Here is a 24,698-nt window from a genome sequence, read left to right as displayed (position 1 = left end):
GTTTTTTATAGTTGTATTTGCGATTTCTTGGTCTCATTTGATAGAATGGAAGACATATTACAGAAATAGAGATGATTTTCATTGGTTTTAGCACTGGAAATGGCTTGAAACTGAGCTCAAAGTAGCAGAAATGTTAAATTTTTGCCGATATTCAAGAGTAAACAAACGACCTCATACGTCTAATACACACCAGCTGGTGGGTCTAATATACATTCACAAATATGGTGATGATATTTATACACTTATTACAGTATTGCATCACAGTAAATCTTCTATTTTTTGGTGTGAATAAAAATTCATTATGTGAATAAAAAATCAAAATGGAATTTATTTGTAAAGCCTCAAAACATAACTAATGAACAGAGGAAATGTTAGTTTAGTGCCAGGAATGCCTACATTGTTCATTCTGGACCCTATTTTGAAATTGGAATATTTTGAACTTTGTGTTAAATTGGCCAAATTAACAATTTCTGATCACTTTATTTTGTAGTTGAAACAGTTGACTTGGCGATTTCTTGTGCTCAATCGATAGAATAGAAGTAATACTAGTGAAATAGCTAAGAATTTGGTTGATTGGAATAAAGCAATTGGCCTAAAATGGGAGTCAAAGTCGGCAAAATCGCCGATTCGTAAATATCGCTGACACATCAAAATTCGCGAGAGCATAATTTCGTCAATTTTCCACCAAATTTCGTACTTTTTGTTTTATTACCTTCACAAAAAGATTCTCTATGATTTCATAAGAAAAAATAACAAATTTTTTTTTTTGAAAATTCTTGGACACTGGTGCGTGACTCCAGATTTGGGCCTTGGACCCTGAAAGGGTTAATCAATCTTTATGTGTTAGGTGTCTCCTGAAGGAGTAGTTTTTGCATCATATTGTTGATTTTTTTTGTTTGTACAGGTTTTTAAACAATAAATTAAAAATGCTTGTCTTCATTGACTTGAAACATAAAACACTTATGTTTATTAAATGAAACTTCTTATTGAAATTGAACATGATGTAAAACAATGTTTTATTTGTTGTGGGTCTTTGTCTCAGCACTCCGACATAACAAGACTAGTACAGTGAAACCTCTGCTTGCGAGTTTAATCCGGTCCATGACCTTGCTCGCAACTGGATTTGCTCGTTTGCAGAGTCAATTTTCCTCATTTAAATTAATTGAAATTCAATTAATCCGTTCCAGTGGAATTCTGTGCTTCAATAATTTTGCTAATATCAACTCTATGGCTTATTTATCTATCTCATTTCATCTAATATGACATAATAAACAATATAAATAACATAGAAACCTGATATATACTCTAAAATGAATAAAATATGTAATTCATGTAGTGGTATGGGCGGTGTCGGCAGTGGAGGAGAGTTTGTCTGGAGACCGGGCAAAATGCTTCTTGAATAATTTCGCTACTATCATCTAAACGGCTTATTTATCTATCAGAGTTCATCTAATATGACATAATAAACAATATAAATAACATAGAAACCTGATATATACTCTAGAATGAATGAAATATGTCATATATGTGGAAGTGGCGGCTGACGAGAGTTTGTGTGGAGACAGGACAAAATACCCTTTGAATATTTCGCTATCATCAACTCTACGGCTTATTTATCTATCACAGTTCATCTAATATGAAATAATAAACAATATAAATAACACAGAAACCTGATATATATACTCTAGAATGAATAAAATAGGCCATTATATAACAGGTGGAGGCGGCCACAACCGCTCCCTCTATGTTGTGGTAAACACTGCCATCTAGTAACGGCCTTTTGAAGCCATCTATTATTATAATTATGTAGTACATTATTATTATACAGTAGAACCTCTACTTGCGAGCGTGTCCATGTGCGAGTTTCTCCATTATTATTATTATTATAATCAAAAAAGAAGCGCTAAGCCACAAGGGCTATACAGCGCTGCAGGGTAGGGAAGGAAGCAAGGGAATTGGATGGCAGAAGGGAGGGGGGATGATCAGCAGGTTACAGAAAACAGCGGGGCAGGGGATAGTACGGGGGTAGAGGGTAGCAAGAGATTCAAGTAGAAAGGGCTGAAAGTATCAGAATTTGTGAAGTAAGTCAGTCGTTGTCAAAAAGTCAATGAGAGAGTCCGGATGAAAGGTGGGTCCATCAGCGAGAAGAGAAGGTAAAGAGAGAGCAGCGGGGCGAAGACGACGACAGAGGTAAATTCTGCGTGCTCGTTGATAAAGTGGGCAGTCCAACAGAATGTGGCTGACTGATAATGGAGCTTGGCAATTCTCACAGAGAGGAGCAAGACGCCTCTCCATGAGATATCCATGAGTAAGACGAGTATGGCCAATATTATACACTCGGCCAGTAAATACTCGAAGACGAAGTTTGTTGCTAAGCCACAAGGGTGTGAAGGTGGGAAGATATTACAGCAAAATAGTCCGTACATGGAATACCTCTATAAGAAACTGGTAGGTCATGTACTGCTGACCGCGCAGCAGTGTCTGCCTGTTCATTGCCCTGTACGTCAACATGACCAGGGACCCAACAAAAAACAATATCTTTATGCTTAGTATTATTATTATTATAATCAAAAAAGAAGCGCTAAGCCACAAGGGCTATACAGCGCTGCAGGGTAGGGAAGGAAGCAAGGGAATTGGATGGCAGAAGGGAGGGGGGATGATCAGCAGGTTACAGAAAACAGCGGGGCAGGGGATAGTACGGGGGTAGAGGGTAGCAAGAGATTCAAGTAGAAAGGGCTGAAAGTATCAGAATTTGTGAAGTAAGTCAGTCGTTGTCAAAAAGTCAATGAGAGAGTCCGGATGAAAGGTGGGTCCATCAGCGAGAAGAGAAGGTAAAGAGAGAGCAGCGGGGCGAAGACGACGACAGAGGTAAATTCTGCGTGCTCGTTGATAAAGTGGGCAGTCCAACAGAATGTGGCTGACTGATAATGGAGCTTGGCAATTCTCACAGAGAGGAGCAAGACGCCTCTCCATGAGATATCCATGAGTAAGACGAGTATGGCCAATGCGAAGACGGGAGAGAGTAGTCTCCCAACCTCGACACTGGTGATAAGAAGACGGCCAGTAACCTATACTCGGTTTAATAGACTGAAGTTTGTTGCCGAGCATAGTAGACCAACGTTGTTGCCAACGGGTGTGAAGGTGGGAAGATATTACAGCAAAATAGTCCGTACATGGAATACCTCTATAAGAAACTGGTAGGTCATGTACTGCTGACCGCGCAGCAGTGTCTGCCTGTTCATTGCCCTGTACGTCAACATGACCAGGGACCCAACAAAAAACAATATCTTTATGCTTAGTAAAGATGCGGCGTAGCCAAAGTTGGATACGGAGGACTAAGGGGTGAGGTGTATCAAATTTTTGTATAGCCTGTAAAGCACTAAGGGAGTCTGAGACAACCACAAATGATGACACAGGCATAGATGCAATACGGATAAGCGCTGTAAGGATGGCATATAATTCAGCAGTAAAAATACTAGCTGAAGATAGTAAATGCCCTTGTACGACGCTGTCCGGAAACACTGCTGCGAATCCTACGCCGTCAGAAGACTTAGAGCCATCTGTGTACACAGCAATGGCATGAGAATGAGAGTGAAAGTGGTCAAGAAAAAGAGAGCGGGAAGCGACCGTAGACAGTTGGGCTTTCGAGCAAGGGAGGGAGAAAGAACAGACTCGAACAGCTGGAACTTCCCAGGGGGGTAGGGAAAAGTGAGATGCTACATGTACATAGAAAGGTGGTAGTTGAAGAGAAGACAAGAGCGAATGAAGGCGAAGAGAGAAGGGACGGAGTAAGCAGGGGCGGCGAACAAATAAAGAATGTCTACTAATATCAGTGACCATTCTATAAATGGAAGGATTGCGGAGATCATGAGAGCGTACATAGTAGCGCAGGCAATGGGCATCACGGCGATCGGATAAGGATGGAACGTTCGCTTCTGCATAGAGGCTTTCGACAGGGGAAGAGCGAAAAGCACCAAGGCATAAACGTAATCCTTGGTGATGAATGGGGTTAAGGCTAGAGAGAGTAGCAGGAGATGCCGCTGAATAGATCTGGTCACCATAATCAAGTTTCGATAAAATAAGGGTGGAATGTAGGTGAAGGAGGGTTCGACGATCAGCTCCCCACGAAAGATGAGCAAGGGTTTTAAGAAGGTTCAGCCGGCTGTGACAAGTTGCCTTCAGAGAGGTAATGTGAGGTTTCCAGGATAACCTACGATCAAAGAGGAGGCCCAGAAACTTGACTGTATCACGTTCAGGGATACGTGAGCCATAGAGGTACAAAGGATGATCGGAGATGACAGAGCGTCTAGTGAAAGTGATTTGGTGGGTTTTAGTGCTGGAAAATTTAAACCCATGTGTGGTGGCCCAATTGGAAACACGGTCGACTGCATGCTGGAGAGAAACTGTAAGGAGGTGACAGTCAGCGCCTGCACAGGCAATAGCGAAGTCATCAACATAGAGTGATGACCAAATATTTGATGGAAGACTAGAGGCCAAATCATTAATAGCAAGGAGAAAAAGTGTTGTGCTCAGAACACATCCCTGGGGGACACCTTCAGCTTGGATAAAGTCCGGGGAGAGCACATTATTAACCCGAACACGGAAATGCCTGTCAGTTAAAAAGTTCTTAAGGAAGGATGGTAGATTGCCTCGAAGGCCTAAGGAGTGGGCTTGGGCTAAAATATTATACCTCCAAGTTGTGTCATATGCCTTCTCAAGGTCAAAAAATATGGCAATAACTGAGTGGTTATTCGCAAAGGCATTACGAACATACGTATCCAAGCGCAGTAAGGGGTCTATGGTAGAACGTCCCTTACGAAAGCCATATTGACGAGTGGAGAGACTGTTGTGTGTCTCTAAATACCACACTAAACGTCTATTTACTAGACGTTCCATTACTTTGCAAACTGCACTGGTAAGAGCAATGGGACGATAGTGGGAGGTTTCATGTCCCGTAGTGCCTGGTTTGCGGAAAGGGAGAACAATGGCGGATTTCCACAGCTGTGGAAGAACTCCTTGTGACCAAATAAGATTGTAAAGGCGTAATAGGACTGCAAGGGCTGACTGATGTAAATGTTGTAGCATACGAATATGAATGTCGTCGGGCCCAGCTGCCGATGATCGACAAGCTGAGAGTGTTGCCTCCAGTTCTTGAAGTGTAAAAGGCACATTATACTGTTCTTCTCTGAGAGAAGAAAAGTCCAAGGGTGCTAACTCTCTGGCAGACTTTGAGGAAAGAAATGAGGGGCATAGATGGAGTCCCTGAGAAATACGGACCAGATGATTGCCAATTTCATTGGCAACATCTAGTGGGTTTGCTATATCAACACCGGCAGCCCGCAGAACAGGAGCCGGGTCAGGAGAATATTTACCACTCAGTTTTCGTACTTTTTTCCAGACTGCACTCATAGAGGAAGCAGAGGTGATGGTGGAGACATAATCTCGCCAGCAAGTGCGTTTAGCGTCACGGATGACACGGCGAGCGATCGCACGCTTCTGTTTAAAATCAAGGAGTCGCTCTGTGGTTCTATTGTACCGGTACCTGCCCCATGCAGCGCGTTTCAAACGTACTGCACGAGCACAAGCAGGAGACCACCAAGGCACGCATTTCTGAGAATGCCTGCCCGAAGTTTGGGGTATAGAATGAGAAGCTGCGGTGAAAACAGAGGACGAGAAGAGGTGTAAAAGCTCATCGATGGAGGACGAAGAAGGAACCTCTTTAAAAACAGTCAGGTGTGAGTAAAGGTTCCAATTTGCCCGATTAAATTGCCAGCGTGGGGTGCGAAGAGGTGGCGAATATGAAGGGGAAGTAAGAATGATTGGGAAATGATCACTGTCATGTAAGTCCGGGAGAACAGACCAAGTAAAGTCTAATGCGGTGGAGGAAGAGCAAACTGAGAGATCGATGCAAGAGAGAGTATGAGTCCGAGGATCAAAATGGGTGTGAGTACCTGTATTTAAAACATGGAGGGGGTGGGTGGCAAGAAAAGCCTCTAACTGAATTCCTCGGGAATCACAGTGAGACCCTCCCCAGAGGAAATGGTGGGCATTAAAATCACCAAGTAACAGAATCGGTGGCGGTAATGACGAAACAAGGAAGGCAAAATCCGGAATAGATAATGCCCGAGAAGGAGAGAGATATAAAGAACAGAGCGTATACCACCTATGTAAGTGGATACGGGCTGCTGTGTAATGCAGCGAAGTATGAACAAATAGCTGATGGTACGGAATATCAGTGCGGAGAAGAAGGGCACTTTCATTAAAGGTCCCATCAGGAAAAGGATCTGAAGAATACAATAAATTATAGCCTGAGATGTGAGAAATAACAGCAGAGTGTAATTTTGGTTCTTGTAAGCAAACACCAACAGGGGCAAACTGGGAGAGTAACATCTGAAGCTCACCCCGATTACCCCTGAGGCCGCGTATATTCCACTGTAAAAAGGCCATGATTGGCAATGATAGAGATACTTGAAATCCGCAGGTAAGGGTTCCTACGGACTAGAAGGGTTAGAAAAGTCCACATGCGGAGGCAGTGGAAAATGTTCAAGCAGCGAAGGAACGGTGCGCTGTGAAGAAAGGAGTTGCGCAGATGGAGCAGAGGAGAGAGAAAGAGCGGAAGGTGGATCAGTGTCCATTGATGGTTTGGTCTCTGCAATATATTCAGAGATTGCTTCAAGTGTTTCGGAATTCAGAGATGTCGTATGGGAGACAATATTGGGAATGGTAGGGGGAGGATGAGTAAAGATTGGAACTGTATTGGACTGTACCAAGGTAGGGGGGGGCGAAAGGGTGGAGGGAACTGGAGAAGCGTGGCAGGGGACAGAAGAGACAGGAACCTGGGGGGTGGCAGAAGAGGAAGAAACTTGGGAGGGAACAGGGGAGGAAGGTACATTACGAGGAGGAGGGTGAACCTCTGCACTTGTAACTGAGCCAGTGAGAGGGGAAGAACTAGGGACAGAGACAGGGAGGGTAAAATGAGGAGGTGGAAGATGGGTAGGAGGTGTTACCGGACCTTTTTTTGACTTTTGAGAAGTAGAGGGACGATTGGGAAGAGGTGTCGTACGAGGTCTCGTCGATACTGAGGCTTGTAAGAGAGAACTCGAAGAAGCGAGATTAGACTGAGGCGTTGAAGTAGGGACGTCTGAGCCGAGGACAGCAAAAGGATTAGATACAGGAGTGATTATGGGAGAGGTAACCACAGAGGTGGGTGTAGAAGATGGGATACCAGAAGTGGGGGGACGTTTTGAAACACGGGAATAAGAAACACGTGGGAGTCTCCCTTGGAGGCGGAGATGAGAAACTGCCATGGCATAAGGGAGACCTTCTGTCTCTTTGAGGTAACGGATTTCCCGCTCGTTTAAATAGACCTGACAACGGCGAGAGTACGAAGGGTGAGCCTCATGACAGTTAAGGCAAGAGGGAGATCGATTGCAAGACGTATTAGAATGGTCATCGGCACCACAGACTGGGCATTCGGCGATAGATCTGCAATATTTCGCTGGATGGCCAAATCGCCAGCAATTTCTACACTGTTGTGGTGTAGGGATCACCTTTCGAACTTGTAACCGATGTCCTGCTATATAAACTGAGGATGGGAGTTCTCGGCTGTCAAAAGTTAAACGAGCCACATTGCTAGGGTATCGTCTCCGCCCACGGGCAGGAAGAACGTAAGTGTCTACCTTGAGGATTGGGAGATCTTGGAGTTCCAGCTGTTCTAGAATGTCGGTGCCACATGTCTGGAAATTTTGTTGAACTATGGTATGGGGCAGAATAACGGTACCACTACAAGAATTGAGGGAATGATGTTTTTCAAGGGTGACAGGAACAGTATCTATATGGGAAAGACGAGAGAGCTCACGAGCCTGGGTAGCATTCTGTACAGTAATGATGCGCGTACCGCTCTTAAGAGCATGAAAAGAAATATCTTTACCAACATGGCGTAGGAGTGCCTTGCCAATACTATGGTCAGAAAGATAGGCAGTAGAGGAAGTTGGTCGTAAAGTGAAGAATTTAGTCCACTGTTCAGTCTGAAACTGAGCGTGGAAAGGTAGTGAAGGACGTGTCGATCGTTTCTGAGAAGAACGAGAAGGTGAAGGTGGAGAAGTATCATCAGCAGGTAATTGTCGTTGACGTTTAGGCGTGGGACCAGAGTTGGTCCGACGTGGAACGGGTCGGCGATTTGAAAATTGCCGCACCGTAGAGGGAGAGGCCGGAAGCATAGTCAGAGGAGAGCGAAGGTCTGATAAATCGAAGGAGTCAGTCGAGGCCTCAGTACCTGAAGCGGGTGAGGAAACAGCACCGGCAATAGGTACAGAGGCATGAGGAATGTCTGAAGAGTGGTCCAAAGACGAGGCGGGGTCAGAACGGGGTGCGGTATCAAGAAGGGGCCCGGGGGTACCAGGTTCATGGACTAGGGCTGCCATGGTTAGGTTACTTCTTTCTTTTTGTTTTTAAGAAAAAAAAAGAAAGAAGAAAAGAAAATAAAAATAAAAAAAAGAAAAAAAAAGGGGGGACCGGGGAGGGATAGTTCCTAGGAGGAATGAAAGGGCCAGAAATCTCCCTCCGCGCCCAAGAGGACTCGACACCGCTAGTAGCGCAGATGCAGCATGGAACCCGTGCCATACCCTACCCTTCATGCCAGTAAACCAGCAATCTGGGATAGCAACCTCACATCTGCCGAGCTACCTCGGTGGACAAAAGAGAGGGCGGCCGGATATCCGCCACAAAGCATACCTCCTTCAGCCACCACCCCCGGAATCCGAAAGGTGGCTTCCAGAGATACACCCGTCGCCCAAAAGACACCCAAAGCTACTCCGGGATACCGGAGAGGGATCGGGACATCCCTAGGCAATCCAGATTCCACGGCAAACTACGCCACCGCCAAGAAACCTCAACGGAATGGGATGGACCCCGGTGTCCTTTCCCCTACCTAGGAACTAGCGCGCCTGTGGGAGAAATCCCAAAGGACAAAAAGAGGAAGGGCAAAAGGGAGGAGTGGGGAGGAGGAGGAGGAAAGGAAAAAGGGGAGGATGGGGAGGATGGGATAGGGGAGGGGAGATTGGGGGGTAATTAGGTTCGGTCTGAGGAAGAAGACCGATAGGTCTAATTCCTCAGACCAAGAGCCTCTTCACCACGCCAAGGAGCCCCCCTTGAAGAGGCGAGTTTCTCCAAATACGAGCAGTCAGTGGGTCGATTTTTTGTGTCCATATGTGAGCAAAATTTCCACAAGTGAGCAGACCTCAAGGACCTCAAGGCAGGTTCCTTGACACTGGTGAGGGGCTCTTGCTCTTGATCTTGGGAATTGTATCTCATTTGTTTGTTGGACTATCTTATTGAAACTTGGGCAATGTATGATGGAAAGATGCTTCTTAACATACACCAAAAATGAAAGAAGTCTAAGCATAAATAATGGAGTTCACTTCTCAGCAATTAGCCACCCCTTAGTGGTATTTTTGTATGGTTTCTATGGTTGTATTCTCGTTTTTTTGGTCTCATGTGATAGAATGGAAGATGTATTACAGAAATAGATATGATTTTGATTGTTTTCACGATGTAAAGTACCTTGAAATAGACTTGACTCAAGAAATCGTAATGACACGATTGCAAATAAACCATACCCCTCTATGACCGCGGGTTCAATCCCGGCCGTGGGTATGGTTTACCTTGAAATAGAGCTCAACCTAGGAGAAATGGCCCATTGCTTGGCTATTTCAGTGTAAACAGTAAATCTTATATTTTTTGTGTGAATAAAAATTACAAATTATTTATATAATAATAATAATAATAATAATAATAATAATAATAATAATAATATATATCATTTTCATCACTCTTAGTATAAACCACTTTTTTGCATTCGATGCTTATTTTAATCAACATAATCCCTGAATTTATACATTTATATTCCTTCTTTTCCTCACCTAACCCTTTAACTGTCCAAACATAGATCTGCATTTTCACTGCTTAAGCTCCAAATATTTTGAAAAAAAAAAAAAAAAATTTTTTTTGATTAAGAGGTCTGTGTGTAATAAGACCCCCCAAAAAATTTTTAGGGTTAGTACTTACTGAGATATAAGTCCATGAAGTTGGCACTGGATACTCACCTGATGGCAACATGGAATCCTGCCACTTACAGAAATGTTGCCAATGTACCTTTTTTTCTTGTTTTTATTTTAATTTATATAATTTTTATATTCTAATAATTACAATTTATAGTAGTTCTTGTGATTTTATAGCCAATCTTTGTTCTGACACTAATATTAGGTACTGAAATAATAATCAGATAGTCACAAACACACTAACAGGTGAACATTTTCACCTGTCTTGGTCACATACTATTGTCTACAAATATATACAAAGTATTTATAAGTCTCAGCAATGTATTAGACATGCTGGAGTGTATGAAACCCCTTGAAGTATGCTGCAAGATGAGTGTCACTTTACACTGCTGATGGTGCAGTTACACTGTTACATATAAATATGTCTGTCTGTTTATCTGTCTGTCTGACTGTCTGTCTAGCTCTGTCTCTGCTTATCTGTCTTTCTGTCTGCCTGTGTGTCTGTCTTCCTGTCTCTCTGCTTGTCTCTCTGTCTCAGAGAGAGAGCCGCTCATGAACCAATAGGTATTACACACAATGCAGAGTCGTCACATCTGATTCCTGAACAAGTGAAAATGCGTATTACTTGCCAGTCATGCTTATTATGCCTTATATCTCTGGATTTTCTGGGTTATCCTAGGTAATTTACACTATGTATGATAACTGCACTTATGTGTACCTGTGAGACAGAGATAGACAGAGGCAGTGATAGATACAGACAGAGATAGAGACAGCCAAAGTCAATCATCCAGCAACCCACATACCCTGCTGGTCAGCCACCCAGCCTGCCGAACACGTATTATGCATTCCAGAATTGTTTCTCTTAGGGCATAGGTTATAAGACATTCTGGCAGGATGACACTACCAGTGGTATCAAAATTTAGAGGATGTGGCACTAATGTTGCACATGAGTTATTATCAAGGTTTTCGATATTTCCTCGACCACTTGTGGCCACATCCACCTCAAAACTACTAAACTCAGGGTCAACATCACTTTCCTTTTAAAAGGGGGTGTTAATACTACATGGCATCAGTGAATCCCTGGTATTTGCCACACAGTTTGCTCTAGCTGGTGCTTAATTGAACTGGTGCTCCCACAGGGTACTAAGTGATCCCAGATTTTTTTAATACAACCTCTCCTCGCTTAACAGCGGAGTTCCGTTCCTAAGATCATGCCGTTAAATGAATTCATCTCTGAGGAGCATAACATTTCTGGTGTTTTTTTTTTTAATTTTTATACAGTAATGTACTGTACCATATTGAAATAAACAGAATAGAGGAAATCAGCTGTATTATACATTATTTAGGTATAAATACTGGTCAGAGAGCTTGTCATAAGTCTGAGGCATCAGTAAACGAGTACACGTACATCGCTAAGTGAGGACAGGCTTTACTGCGCACGCTGAATGTTAAGACCCATTCGATACTGACCAGGTATCTCAGGCCAGTCATGCCAAATTTGGAGGCACGAAAAATAAAACATTGATCTACGTTTGGAGTGCTAGCAGCGAAAACATAGATTTACATTAGAGCAGATAACGGGTTAACTGATCCTTCAACATTATTGCTACTCCTTCCTTAGCTCTAACTCTCTGATACACCTGACCTAATCCCATTTATTTCTCTCCATTGAAACACCCCTACCCCCCCCCTTCAGCTTCGTTTTGCTTAGATATAGGACAGCCAGCTTTTTCTCATTCATAACATTGACAATCATCTCTTTCTTAGCATCTGCACTACATCTACTCACATCAAACATCCCAGCTTAAAGTTTTTTTTTTTTTTTTTTTTTTACCACACCGGCTGTCCCTCACTGAGGCAGAGTGACCTGAAAAAGAAGAAACAACAAAAAAGAAGAAACATAGGGTTTTCTTATTTTTAGTAATTTATATGGAAGGGGTTACTATCCCTTGGTCCTGGTATTTTAGTTAGCTGTCACAACGTGTACTTCAAATTCAAATTCAAATTCAAAGTTTATTCTCTATAAAGATTACAATGTTGAATTTACAGAATTTGGTTGTTGTGTGGTTTACATGACACAAGCACAGTGCAAAGAAACTGCTATGAGGATAATACAGAACCACGTACAAGTCATCGTGCAAAACAATGAAATCAAAGAAACACGTTTGCTAGGAAAACCAGGAAGTAAACACAGTATAATGATCCGACTTCATTCATACGATAAAAGAAAGGACCTAATTAAATCAGCAATTACAATGAAAAATGGAGTGTACATAAATGAGTGTCTAACAAAAAAACGTCAAAACCTTCTGTTCAGGCTGAGAAAACTTAAACAGGAAAACAAAATACATCAGTGTTTCACGCGAGATGGGAAAATACTAGTAAGGAAAACATCAACAGGACAACAATATACTATCTCAAATGAACACGATTTCTCTACCTTCCTTAGAAAAGCTGACATTTCTGTAACAGATTAGATAAGTGCCCTTAATACATATATACGTGTGGTGCATATAGTGTACGTTACTATTATATTGTACATTATTATTTTTATTATTTTTCATCACTAGCTAATGAAATACCTCCAATACTCTATACTTCTTTCTTACTGCTATTAATTGCTCATAATTTTAAATTACAAGTCAAATCTTACTCCAAATTAATAATATTCATTATTCTTACCTGTCCATTTAATTTTGTTTATCACTACTTGTTTTTTTAGTCACTTTTCATTGTGTATGCAATTAGTGTATATTCCAATTACTTTTTTGCAAGTACCAAAACTATCTTTTGCTAGCTAGTACCAACTACCTCATTTTTTTTACTTTTATTGTGCAATAAACTGCTCAATTTATTTAATATTACAAATCAGATCTTACTCCTAAACCAATATTATTTCATAGTGACCACCTGTCCATTTAACTTTGTTTACCATTACTTAATTTTAGTCCCTTATATATTTTCTCCTTTATTTTAGCTTTATATAACTACCCTAGTTTATACATTCACAATTGTTAAAATAATCAAGGTGCTATTCTCAGGTGCTAAAGTAGAATAAGTTCACAATTTTGCCATTATATTCCAAAGCTCATTTATTTGATTACCACTTTATTGTTCACCACAACTTACATTAGTCCCTTTTATATTATTATTTTATACTATAATTCTAACTTTAAAGAATTACCTTTATAGTACTACCTACTATCATATTCCCAAGCTCCATTATTTGATTATCACTTTATTTGTATTAGTCCCTTTTATATTGTCTCCTTTATTTTAGCTTAAAAAAAAAAAAAAAAAAAAAAAAAAAAAAAAAAAAAAAAAAAAAAAAACTACCTTAGCTCATTATTTTACATTTGTTAAATAATTCAGGTGCTATTTTTTAGCTTAAGACTATTTACTTTGTTTTATACTTAATTCTAACTATAGATTCACTACAAATCTTATGATTACAAGCATTGATCCTGATACCAACCTCTTATTTAATGACTTAAATGAATCAAACAGTTACTGTAATTACTACACTGCAGAACAATCAAAGGCACTTCTCAGTGCCAACAACAACATAACTATCTTTAACTACAATATCAGATCTTTAAGCAAGCATTACGATGACCTCATAGCATTACTAAATTCCTTACATGCCAATATGTCCATCATTACACTAACTGAAACCTGGCTAAAGCCTGATAGTACAGATGTCTATGCCATTCCTGGTTACACAGCCATACACAACTGTAGGCCAGACCAACAAGGGGGTGGCACAGCCATATACTACTCAGACCAACTAGAATGTATCACTAATACTTGCACAAGGGATGAACATGGGGAATATATAATAGCCAAATTCAAATCCAAATACCTACAAAAACCTCTCACATTGATAAACATTTACAGAGTTCCACAGTCAAACATTAGCCAATTTAGTCAAAACCTAGGAAGTATGATAACTGATGCACGCATGAACAAAGATCACTTACTACTCTCAGGTGACTTCAATATAAATCTCCTGCAAGACCAGGACCCACACGTTACTGAATTCACAAACACAATGAGTAACTGTATGTTGCTACCAACAGTAACAAAACCTACAAGAGTTACAGAGACTAGTGTTTCCCTACTTGACCACATCTGGACCAACACCATATCCCCTTTAAAATCAGGCATAATTACAGATAATACCACAGACCACTACCCTACTTTTCTCATAACAACTCTTGGTAAATTACCCCAAGACACTACTAAAGTCACCTTCAGACTTCACAATGAGGCAGCCATTAATAACTTCACAACAGCAGTAGCAAACATTGACTGGCACACTGAGCTAGAAATCTATACAGATATTGACGAATGTATTAATAATTTTCTAAAAAAGACCCAATACCTCTATAACAAGCACTGCCCTAAAAAAACTAAACAGATGACAGCTAAGAGACTGAACAGTCCCTGGTTAACACCCAGCATTCTCAAATCCATAAATACAAAACACCAATATGAAAAACAGTACAGAATGGGTCACATAACCAGAGACCAAACAAAACGTTACTCGTCAATCCTAACCAGCCTGATAAGAAGGGCAAAAAAATTGTATTATGAGAACAGATTATCCAACTTACGAGGTGATATAAAAAAGACCTGGAAAACCCTATCAGAAATTCTAGGAACAAAAAAGATATCACGAAATAGCGAAATAAAATTAGCAAAATCAGATGAACCCCAACTCCCACCAACAGAAACAGCAAACAGACTCAATGACTTCTTCTCCACTATAGGACAAAACCTTGCCAATAAAATCCCAAGCTCAGATACCCCACCAAATGACTACCTCACTGGCAACTACCCGAACACACTGTTCCTAGCTCCGACTAACCCATACGAAGTCTCCCTTATTATCAACACGCTAAAAAACAAGGCAGGAGATTTAAATACCTTACCACCCTTTATATACAAAAAAGTGTCACAAGTGCTATCACCAATCATTGCAACACTCTTTAACAAATCCATTGAATCCTCCACCTTCCCTACAGTACTCAAAATAGCAAGGGTCACCCCGATCCACAAAGGAGGAGACCAAACAGAGTTGAATAACTATAGGCCAATATCCAACTTACACCCTCTCTCAAAAATCTTCGAAAAATTAATTCATAAACGAATCTACTCCTACCTTATCTCCCAAAACATACTCAACCCCTGCCAATTTGGATTCAGGCCAAATAAAAATACTAATGATGCTATTATACACATGCTAGAACATATATACACTGCAATAGAGAAAAAAGAAGTCCCACTGGGGATCTTCATTGACTTACGTAAAGCTTTTGATACAGTTAACCATGACTTGCTCCACGTAAAATTGTCACACTATGGTATAAGAGGGCACTCCCTCAACTACCTCAAGTCATACCTCAGCAACAGAAGCCAATATGTGTATGCAAATGGGGCAAACTCTTCTGCACAACCAATTACAGTTGGTGTCCCACAGGGAAGTGTCCTTGGCCCTCTTCTCTTTCTCCTATACATAAATGACCTACCAAATGCTTCGCAATTACTCAAACCCACACTATTTGCAGATGACACTACATACGTCTTCTCCCACCCGAGCCCAGTCACGCTAGCCAATACTGTAAATACCGAATTACAGAAAATATCTACCTGGATGAGGACTAACAAACTTACACTAAACATTGACAAAACCTACTTCATTCAGTTTGGTAACAGAGCTACAGATGTCCCTCTTAACATAATGATAAACGGATCACCTATCACAAAGCTAACAGAGGGAAAATTCTTAGGAATCCACCTTGATAATAGACTCAAATTTCATACACATATACAACAAATTTCTAAGAAAATTTCCAAGACTGTAGGCATACTATCGAAGATACGGTACTATGCTCCACAGTCAGCCCTCCTGGCCCTATATCACTCTCTTATTTACCCCTATCTCACCTATGGAATTTGTGCATGGGGCTCAACAACAAGTAACCATCTCAGACCACTAATTACCCAACAAAAGGCTGCAGTTAGAATGATAACAAATTCTCACTATAGGCAGCACACTCCACCAATATTCAATACACTAAACCTACTCACCATACAAAACATTCATACTTATTACTGCACCTATTACATACATAGAACACTTAACTCTGATATTAACCCTCCCCTCAAACATCTCCTTGCCAACCTCAACAGAACACATGACCATAACACAAGGCACAGATCACTCTTTGATGTTCCTCGTGTCCATCTCACACTATGCAAAAACTCAATGCACATAAAAGGCCCTAAAATCTGGAACTCATTACCTGTAAATATAAAAGAAACACTACCTGTTTATAAATTCAAGTCTCTTCTCAAAGATCACTTACTCACCCAAAACCAAATAAATACTGAATAACTGAACCTTATAAATTGTATATCTTAAATGTTTCTCACAATTATATCACATAAATGTTAAACCTAAAACCCAATCTAACTTTATTATTTTTTAAATACACTACCTAACAGAATACTCCATTCTACTGAATGTACAACAATGCATACAACCATATGACCTGTCTTTGTAATACTCACTTGTGCTTTATAGTAATCTGTTTACATTAAAGTTTTATCACTGATGTCATCATTGCTTAGTTCATCTTAAGTTAATTTTAAGCCAGCCCGTAATGCTATGCATAGTATAAGTGGCTTTGGCATGCTGCTCTTATCTGTATTTTTTGTACCTCTGTATGTAGATGTTTTCTAATGGTAGTTTTGAAGGTGATGAATGTGTCTGCAGTTCCAGAGTTCTCAGGTAGGGTGTTCCAGATTTTAGGGCCTTTGACATACATTGAATTTTTGTAAAGGTTTAGTCGGACATGGGGAATGTCGTAGAGATGTTTGTGTCTGGTGTTATGCCTGTGGGTTCTGTCACAACTATCAAGAAAGCGTTTTAGGTCAAGGTTGATATTGGAGTTTAAGGTCCTGTAGATGTAGATTGCACAGTAGTAAGTGTGGATCTACTGAACAGGGAGTAAGTTTAGATCTATGAAGAGTGGGGGGGTGTGTTGCCAGGGATGGGATTTAGTGATTATTCTTACTGCAGCTTTTTGTTGGGTTATTATTGGCTTTAGGTGTGTTGCTGCAGTTGATCCCCAACCACAAATAGCATAGGTGAGGTATGGATAAATAAGTGAGTGGTATAGTGTGAGAAGGGCATTTTGCGGCACATAGTATCGTATCTTGGAGAGAATCCCAACTGTTTTGGATACTTTTTTGGTTATGTGTTGGATATGGGTGCTGAAATTCAGGTTGTTGTCAAGGTATAGGCCTAGGAATTTGCCCTCATTATGTCTGGTAATTAGAGTGTTGTCGATCTTAATGTTAATTTGTGCATCTCCTGCTCTGCTACCAAACATAATATAGTAGGTTTTGTCAGTGTTAAGCGTAAGTTTATTGGCTGTCATCCAAGTCGATATTTTGATCAGCTCCTCGTTAACAATGGTGTTGAGGGTGGCAAGATTAGGGTGAGAGATGACATAAGTCGTGTCGTCAGCAAAGAGAATGGGTTTCAGGTGTTGGGATACGTTTGGAAGATCATTGATGTATATGAGGAAGAGCAGGGGACCAAGGACACTTCCCTGCGGAACTCCAGTATCAAGTGGCCGAGTTGTTGATGCTGTGTCTTTAACGGTAACATACTGATACCTATTAGCAAGGTAAGATTTGAAATAAGCAAGCGCATGGCCTCTTATACCGTAATGGTCAAGTTTGTGGAGTAGGATGTCGTGGTCTACTGTGTCAAAAGCTTTTCTTAGGTCAATAAAAATTCCTAGTGGATATTTCTTATTTTCCAATGCTGTGTAAAGCAGATCTAGCATTTTTATGATTGCATCATTAGTGCTTTTATTTTTCCTAAATGCAAATTGGCAGGGGTTGAGTATGTTTTGTGCTGTTATAAATGAATATAGTCTCCTGTGCACGAGTTTCTCAAAGATTTTGGATAGCAATGGTAAGTTTGATATTGGCCTATACAGTGGACCCCCGCATACCGATTTTAATCCGTGCAAGAAGGCTCATTGGTATGCGAAATAATCGGTATGCAAATGAATTTTCCCCATAAGAAATAATGGAAATCAAATTAATCCGTGCAAGACACCCAAAAGTATGAAAAAAATTTTACCACGTGAAATATACATTTTCCTACACACAAAGAGAAGGATACATGCACAATAGTAGAGTAGTACATGCACAGTATATATTGTGCATGTACTAGTCTACTAAATGAAGAATAAATGACACTTACCTTTATTGAAGATGCAGCAATGACTGATGAGACACTGTGTCCTGGGAGTGCCTTTTCCTCCTGAGTACTGTAGGTCCTGTTTGGTATTTTCTTCCAGAACATGCCTTATCACACTGTGTATGTCACTACGATTCTTAAATCTCTCAAACCAACCTTTGCTGGCTTTAAATTCACCAATATGAGCACTAGTTCCAGGCATTTTTCCCTGTTCACCTGGGTGTTAGTCGACTGGTGTGGGTTGCATCCTGGGAGACAAGATTAAGGACCCCAATGGAAATAAGTTAGACAGTCTTCGATGACACTGACTTTTTTGGGTTATCCTGGGTGGCAAATCCTCTGGGGTTAATTGTTTCTTGGTATATTCTCAATAAGCCACACCAACAACAGTGCTACAGCAGCAGCAGACGATGCTACAGCAGCAGCAGCAGCTGACAGTGCTACAGCAGCAGCAGACGATGCTACAGCAGCTGACAGTGCAGCAGCAGCAGCTGTACCACCAATAGTAGCGATGGTTGATTGGGGTTTATTATACAACCTGGCCAGCTCGGAGACACGCACTCCACTTTCATACTTATCAATGATCTTTTTCTTCATCTCTATAGTAATTCTCACCCTTATTGCTGTAGGGATGGCACTAGAAGCTTTCTTGGGGCCCATGGTCACTTATTTTCCAGATAAAATCGCCAAAAACACTGTCATAATACGAAATGTTAGGATTGTATGCTTGGATGCTACCGCGGAGGCTGGCTGGTAAACAATGCCATTGGCAGAACATGTGAGGCTGGCTAAGGCGCACATTGGACGCGTCTCGGACGAACAGCGGTGAGCGAGTTTTTGAGCGGTATGCGAGGCAAAATTTTTGCGATTAAAGTGAGCGGTATGCGGAATAAACGGTATGTGATGCCAACGGTATGCGGGGGTCCACTGTAGTTGTTTAAGTCTGTAGGGTCACCACCTTTATGTATTGGTGTAACTCTTGCCATCTTGAGTAGTTTCGGGAAGGTGCTAGTTTCTAGTGACTTGTTAAAAAGTAATGAAATAGCATGCGAAAGGATATGGGCCGCTCGCTTGTACAGTAATGGTGGGACATTAGACAGATTCCCTTAGTTGTTTTTAAGTGACTTTATAATCTCGGTGACTTCCGAGGGCTCAGTTGGTGCAAGATAGAAGGAATTTGGGAAATTCCCATCTAGGTAGTCCCCGGCATGGGCATTATTATGTGGAATTTTATTGGCGAGATTAGATCCTATGGTTGAGAAGAAGTCGTTTATCTTGTTAGCTGTGTCAGTAGGATGTAGTGGTGTTTCATTAGGTTTAGTTAGGACAATATTCTTGGTTTTTTTCAGTTTGTGGGTCCCTAGAATCTGAGAGAGTGTTTTCCAGGTCTTTTTTATATCTCCTCTAGTGTCTGTGAATCTACTGGAGTAGTATAGTTTTACCTGGAGTTTACCTGGAGAGAGTTCCGGGGGTCAACGCCCCCGCGGCCCGGTCTGTGACCAGGCCTCCTGGTGGATCAGAGCCTGATCAACCAGGTTGTTGCTGCTGGCTGCACGCAAACCAATGTACGAGCCACAGCCCGGCTGATCAGGAACTGACTTTAGGTGCTTGTCCAGTGCCAGCTTGAAGACTGCCAGGGGTCTGTTGGTAATCCCCCTTATGTGTGCTGGGAGGCAGTTGAACAGTCTCGGGCCCCTGACACTTGTTGTATGGTCTCTTAACGTGCTAGTGACACCCCTGCTTTTCATTGGGGGGATGGTGCATCGTCTGCCAAGTCTTTTGCTTTCGTAGTGAGTGATTTTCGTGTGCAAGTTCGGTACTAGTCCCTCTAGGATTTTCCAGGTGTATATAATCATGTATCTCTCCCTCCTGCGTTCCAGGGAATACAGGTTTAGGAACCTCAAGCGCTCCCAATAATTGAGGTGTTTTATCTCCGTTATGCACGCCGTGAAAGTTCTCTGTACATTTTCTAGGTCGGCAATTTCACCTGCCTTGAAAGGTGCTGTTAGTGTGCAGCAATATTCCAGCCTAGATAGAACAAGTGACCTGAAGAGTGTCATCATGGGCTTGGCCTCCCTAGTTTTGAAGGTTCTCATTATCCATCCTGTCATTTTTCTAGCAGATGCGATTGATACAATGTTATGGTCCTTGAAGGTGAGATCCTCCGACATCATCACTCCCAGGTCTTTGACGTTGGTGTTTCGCTCTATTTTGTGGCCAGAATTTGTTTTGTACTCTGATGAAGATTTAATTTCCTCATGTTTACCATATCTGAGTAATTGAAATTTCTCATCGTTGAACTTCATATTGTTTTCTGCAGCCCACTGAAAGATTTGGTTGATGTCCGCCTGGAGCTTTGCAGTATCTGCAGTGGAAGACACTGTCATGCAGATTCGGGTGTCATCTGCAAAGGAAGACATGGTGCTGTGGCTGACCTCCTTGTCTATGTCGGATATGAGGATGAGGAACAAGATGGGAGCGAGTACTGTGCCTTGTGGAACAGAGCTTTTCACCGTAGCTGCCTCGTACTTTACTCTGTTGACGACTACTCTCTGTGTTCTGTTAGTGAGGAAATTATAGATCCATCGACCGACTTTTCCCGTTATTCCTTTAGCACGCATTTTGTGCGCTATTACGCCATGGTCACACTTGTCGAAGGCTTTTGCAAAGTCTGTATATATTACATCTGCATTCTTTTTGTCTTCTAGTGCATTTAGGACCTTGTTGTAGTGATCCAATAGTTGAGACAGACAGGAGCGACCTGTTCTAAACCCATGTTGCCCTGGGTTGTGTAACTGATGGGTTTCTAGATGGGTGGTGATCTTGTTTGGCTTTCTTTATTACTTTGGTGAGAACTGATGAATAGTGTTTAAGAATATCTTTGTGTATTAAGCCCTGTCTATATTGCTTTTCAGAATGGTGCTGGTTAGCCATGGGCAACCAAGCCGTTTGTTTGTGATCTGTTTCGTTTTTATAGGACAATGTTGTATAGTCTAAGTAATTTGTTAAGAAAAATGTCTGTCCAGTCATCAATACCATTGGCCTTGGAGAATTCTGTAGGCCAGTCAACAATCTCTAGGTCAGTTGTGAACTTCCTTATTGAGGCCTCGTCATGGAGTCTAAATGAGACTTTGTTGTATTCAAGTGGTGGTTTATTAATGTTTGTCAGGAGGAAGGTAGGGTAGTGGTCTGTAGTGCTATCTGTGATTTAAGGGGGGCTAGTATATTGGTCCATATGTGGTCTATTATGGTTGCACTTGTCTCAGTGAGCCTGGTTGGTTTAGTATTGTTGGTATGAGAAGTGAGTTGTTCATATTGTTGATGAAATCAGTTACAGGCTGATCATCTAGTAAGCCAAGGTTGATGTTGAAGTCTCCAGCTAAGAGAAGGTGGTGCTTATTCATTTGTCTGTTTGTTATTAGTGACTTTAATTTCTCACTGAAATTTGGGATGTTTGTGTGAGGTATCCGGTAAATGGCACCGATTGTTATAGATGTCTTAAGGTTTTTTACAGTAAAATTAGCAAAAATGTATTCCCCATATTCATCACTAAAGCAAGTGATGCTAATACAAGATAATTGGTTAGAGTAATAGATTGCAATACCACCCCCAACTTGGTTTGGTCTGCAGTTGTGAATTGCTGTGTATCCTGGTAGAGGGTAGATATCTATTGTGCCCTGCTTAAGCCAGGTCTCAGTAAGAATAATGCAGGAGAAGGGTGTCTTTAGTGATTCAAGGAGTGCCAGGAGGTCATCATAGTGTTTGCTTAAGGACCTGATGTTGTAGTTAAGTACTGATAGGCTTTTAGCATTGTTTAGGATAGTGCTGGCTTGTGATGCTGTGTAATAAAGGCAGTTACTTTCCAATAGGTTTTGATTGGGTGTCAGATTATGGAGGTTTAGATCAGGGTCAACGTGATCAATCATCTTCTAGGTTTAAATTATGGTTATTTATATCCTGAGTTGTGTGTTGAGTTTTAGTACTGATATCTGTAGTGGTGGGAAGCTTGGATAAGTATATAGCTAGAGTATTTTGGTCATGTAGAGTATAGTCACTACTACACATAATGAAGTTGATGTTGTCTATGTGTTGTGCTGGAATGAACTAAAGTACAACTAGGTATAAACTAGTAATATAAAAATACAAATTTAAAATAGAACAAGACTCTCACTTGTAATCACACTAAGGTCTAATATAATGACTTTTGTGGAGTCTATGTTTTGAACTAGAATGAGCTATAGTACAACTAGATTTAATCTAATAATATAAAAATACAAATTAAAAATAGCACCAGTCTCTCACTAGTAATTGCAGTATGGTCTAATATAATGAATTTGGTATTGACTATAGTACAACTGAGTTTAATCTAATAATATAAAAAAGGCACAAGACTCTCAATTGTAATTGCACTAAGGTGTTATATAAGTTGTTTACAAGAATTAGAGTATAACTAGATTTAAATTGACAAGATAAAATATACAAGTTAAGGTAGCAAAGGAATAAAAAAAGTAGAAAAAAAAAAAAAAAAGATATATGAGGTAGTTGGTACTAGTTTGCAAAAGATAGTTAAGGGCCTTGAACAATAATATAATTGAAATATACACTAATTGCACACACAATATAGTCACTAAGATATGAAAACAATCTTAGAGTAGGAATTATAATATAAACTTATAATATAAAAATACAAACTGAAATGGTACTTGAGTCTGGTATAGGTTGTTGACAAGATCAAGAGTATAACTAGATTTAAATTGACAAAATAAAATTCACAATTAAAGTACCAAAAGAATAATAGTAAAAAAATAACAATGGTAATGTCTTGGTTATAATATGATAGTAAGATGGTAGACAGGTACCCAGGTACACAGGTACAAAGGATAATATAAAGGTTGGAGTTGAATATACAAACTTGAAAATTTGGCAACAAAATGTAATGGGAAGTATAAAATAATGTTTAATGTACAAAAGTAAAATTGACTGGTAGTGTAGTGTGACCTAAGTGTAGGTAAAAGTAACAAGATGTTCCTGTTATCTTGTGTGTTTATGAAACAGACAGAAAAGACACCAGCAATCCTACCATTGTGTAAAATAATTACAGGTTTCTGTTTGACACTTACTTGACAGCCTGGTAGTACCTCCCTGAGTGGCTGCAGCAAATATTGACACTTGTATTAGTGAGTTGTAGTCTCATGAAACATGATCTTCTGGATACAGTCATGATTCTATCACAGTGGTCCTATATGCATTGCATGGTTGCTCATAAAATTTACTCAGTCAAGTAAAAGTATGTAATTTTACCTTGATTTAGAAATTTATGTACACTGTATAGTCGGTATTGAAATTGGTTTTTATTTAAAATATAGTTTCCAGATCAGTATATGCAATCATTGATTTTTTTTTATAACAAAGATGTCTGCTGTTGTATTTTGAAGCTAAAGTGCTGTAGACATAATATAGCCTTAAATCTTCTATTTCAGAATTCTGGGCCTTTAGAGAAACATGAAACATTTACAAGAAGCTTATGTATAGATGAGCTGCACCAAGCCATGAAGGGAAGAGCAGCTATGATGGGTGCTGTTTCATGTGTCACTGTCCCAAAGATTACATTCAACATTGGTAACTGCCATGGAGACGATAACTATACAATGGTATGTCTGATAACTGCCATGGAGATGATAACTATATAATGGTATGTCTGGTAACTGCCATGTAGATGATAAATATACATTGGTATGTCTGGGAAATAACATGAAGGCAATAACTATACAATGGTATGTCTGATAACTGCAATGTAGAGGATAACTGTACAGTGGTATATCTGGTAACTGCCATGGAGATAACTGTACATTGGTATGTTTTTTGGTTGTCAGTGCTCAAACACATTTCCAAACATTTTTAAAAGTGGAAAGAGTATTACATTGATTTTTCCTTCTCCAGAAAAAAAAAAAACTTACAGAGCTGCTTTATGTGTAGTTTTGATCTCACTAGTCACTATGTGGGGGAGCCATCTTCACTACTGCTTCATGTACAGTATTGATCTCACTAGTCACTAAGTGGGTGATCCATTTGTGTAAGCAATAATTTTGCAAAAATCATTCTGAACCTAATGAAGAAAATATATTTCATTATGTTTGTTTATTTAATTATTCTAAACTTCTCTAAAATATATTTAGTTGGATTAGGCTAAATTGTTACTTTGCTCACACTCCAACAGTATGTCAATATTAAAAACCATTTGTCTCCATTCATTCCTATCAAATACGCTCACGCACGCTTGCTGGAAGTCCAAGCCCCTCGCACACAAAACCTCCTTTACCCCCTCCCTCCAACCCTTCCTATGCCGACCCCTATCC

At 40.4% G+C, this 24,698-nt stretch overlaps 1 protein-coding gene across 1 annotated transcript in view; it reads left to right on the top strand.

The window, feature by feature from the left end:
- LOC128687534 (uncharacterized) overlaps positions 1–24,133 on the top strand; it is a 99,802-nt gene extending 75,669 nt beyond the window's left edge. Inside the window, exon 5 of the mRNA XM_070080601.1 lies at positions 23,823–24,133. Within this exon, the coding sequence (XP_069936702.1) occupies positions 23,823–24,032 (210 nt within the window). The 3' untranslated portion in view covers positions 24,033–24,133. The remainder of the gene's footprint in view (positions 1–23,822) is intronic.
- Positions 24,134–24,698: the final 565 nt, after the last annotated feature.

Source organism: Cherax quadricarinatus, unplaced genomic scaffold (genome assembly GCF_038502225.1).
Source record: "Cherax quadricarinatus isolate ZL_2023a unplaced genomic scaffold, ASM3850222v1 Contig663, whole genome shotgun sequence".
NCBI classification, from domain to species: Eukaryota; Metazoa; Arthropoda; class Malacostraca; order Decapoda; family Parastacidae; genus Cherax; species Cherax quadricarinatus.
The sequence above is the reverse complement of the archived record's forward strand: the minus strand, read 5'-3'. Positions and strand labels throughout refer to the sequence as shown.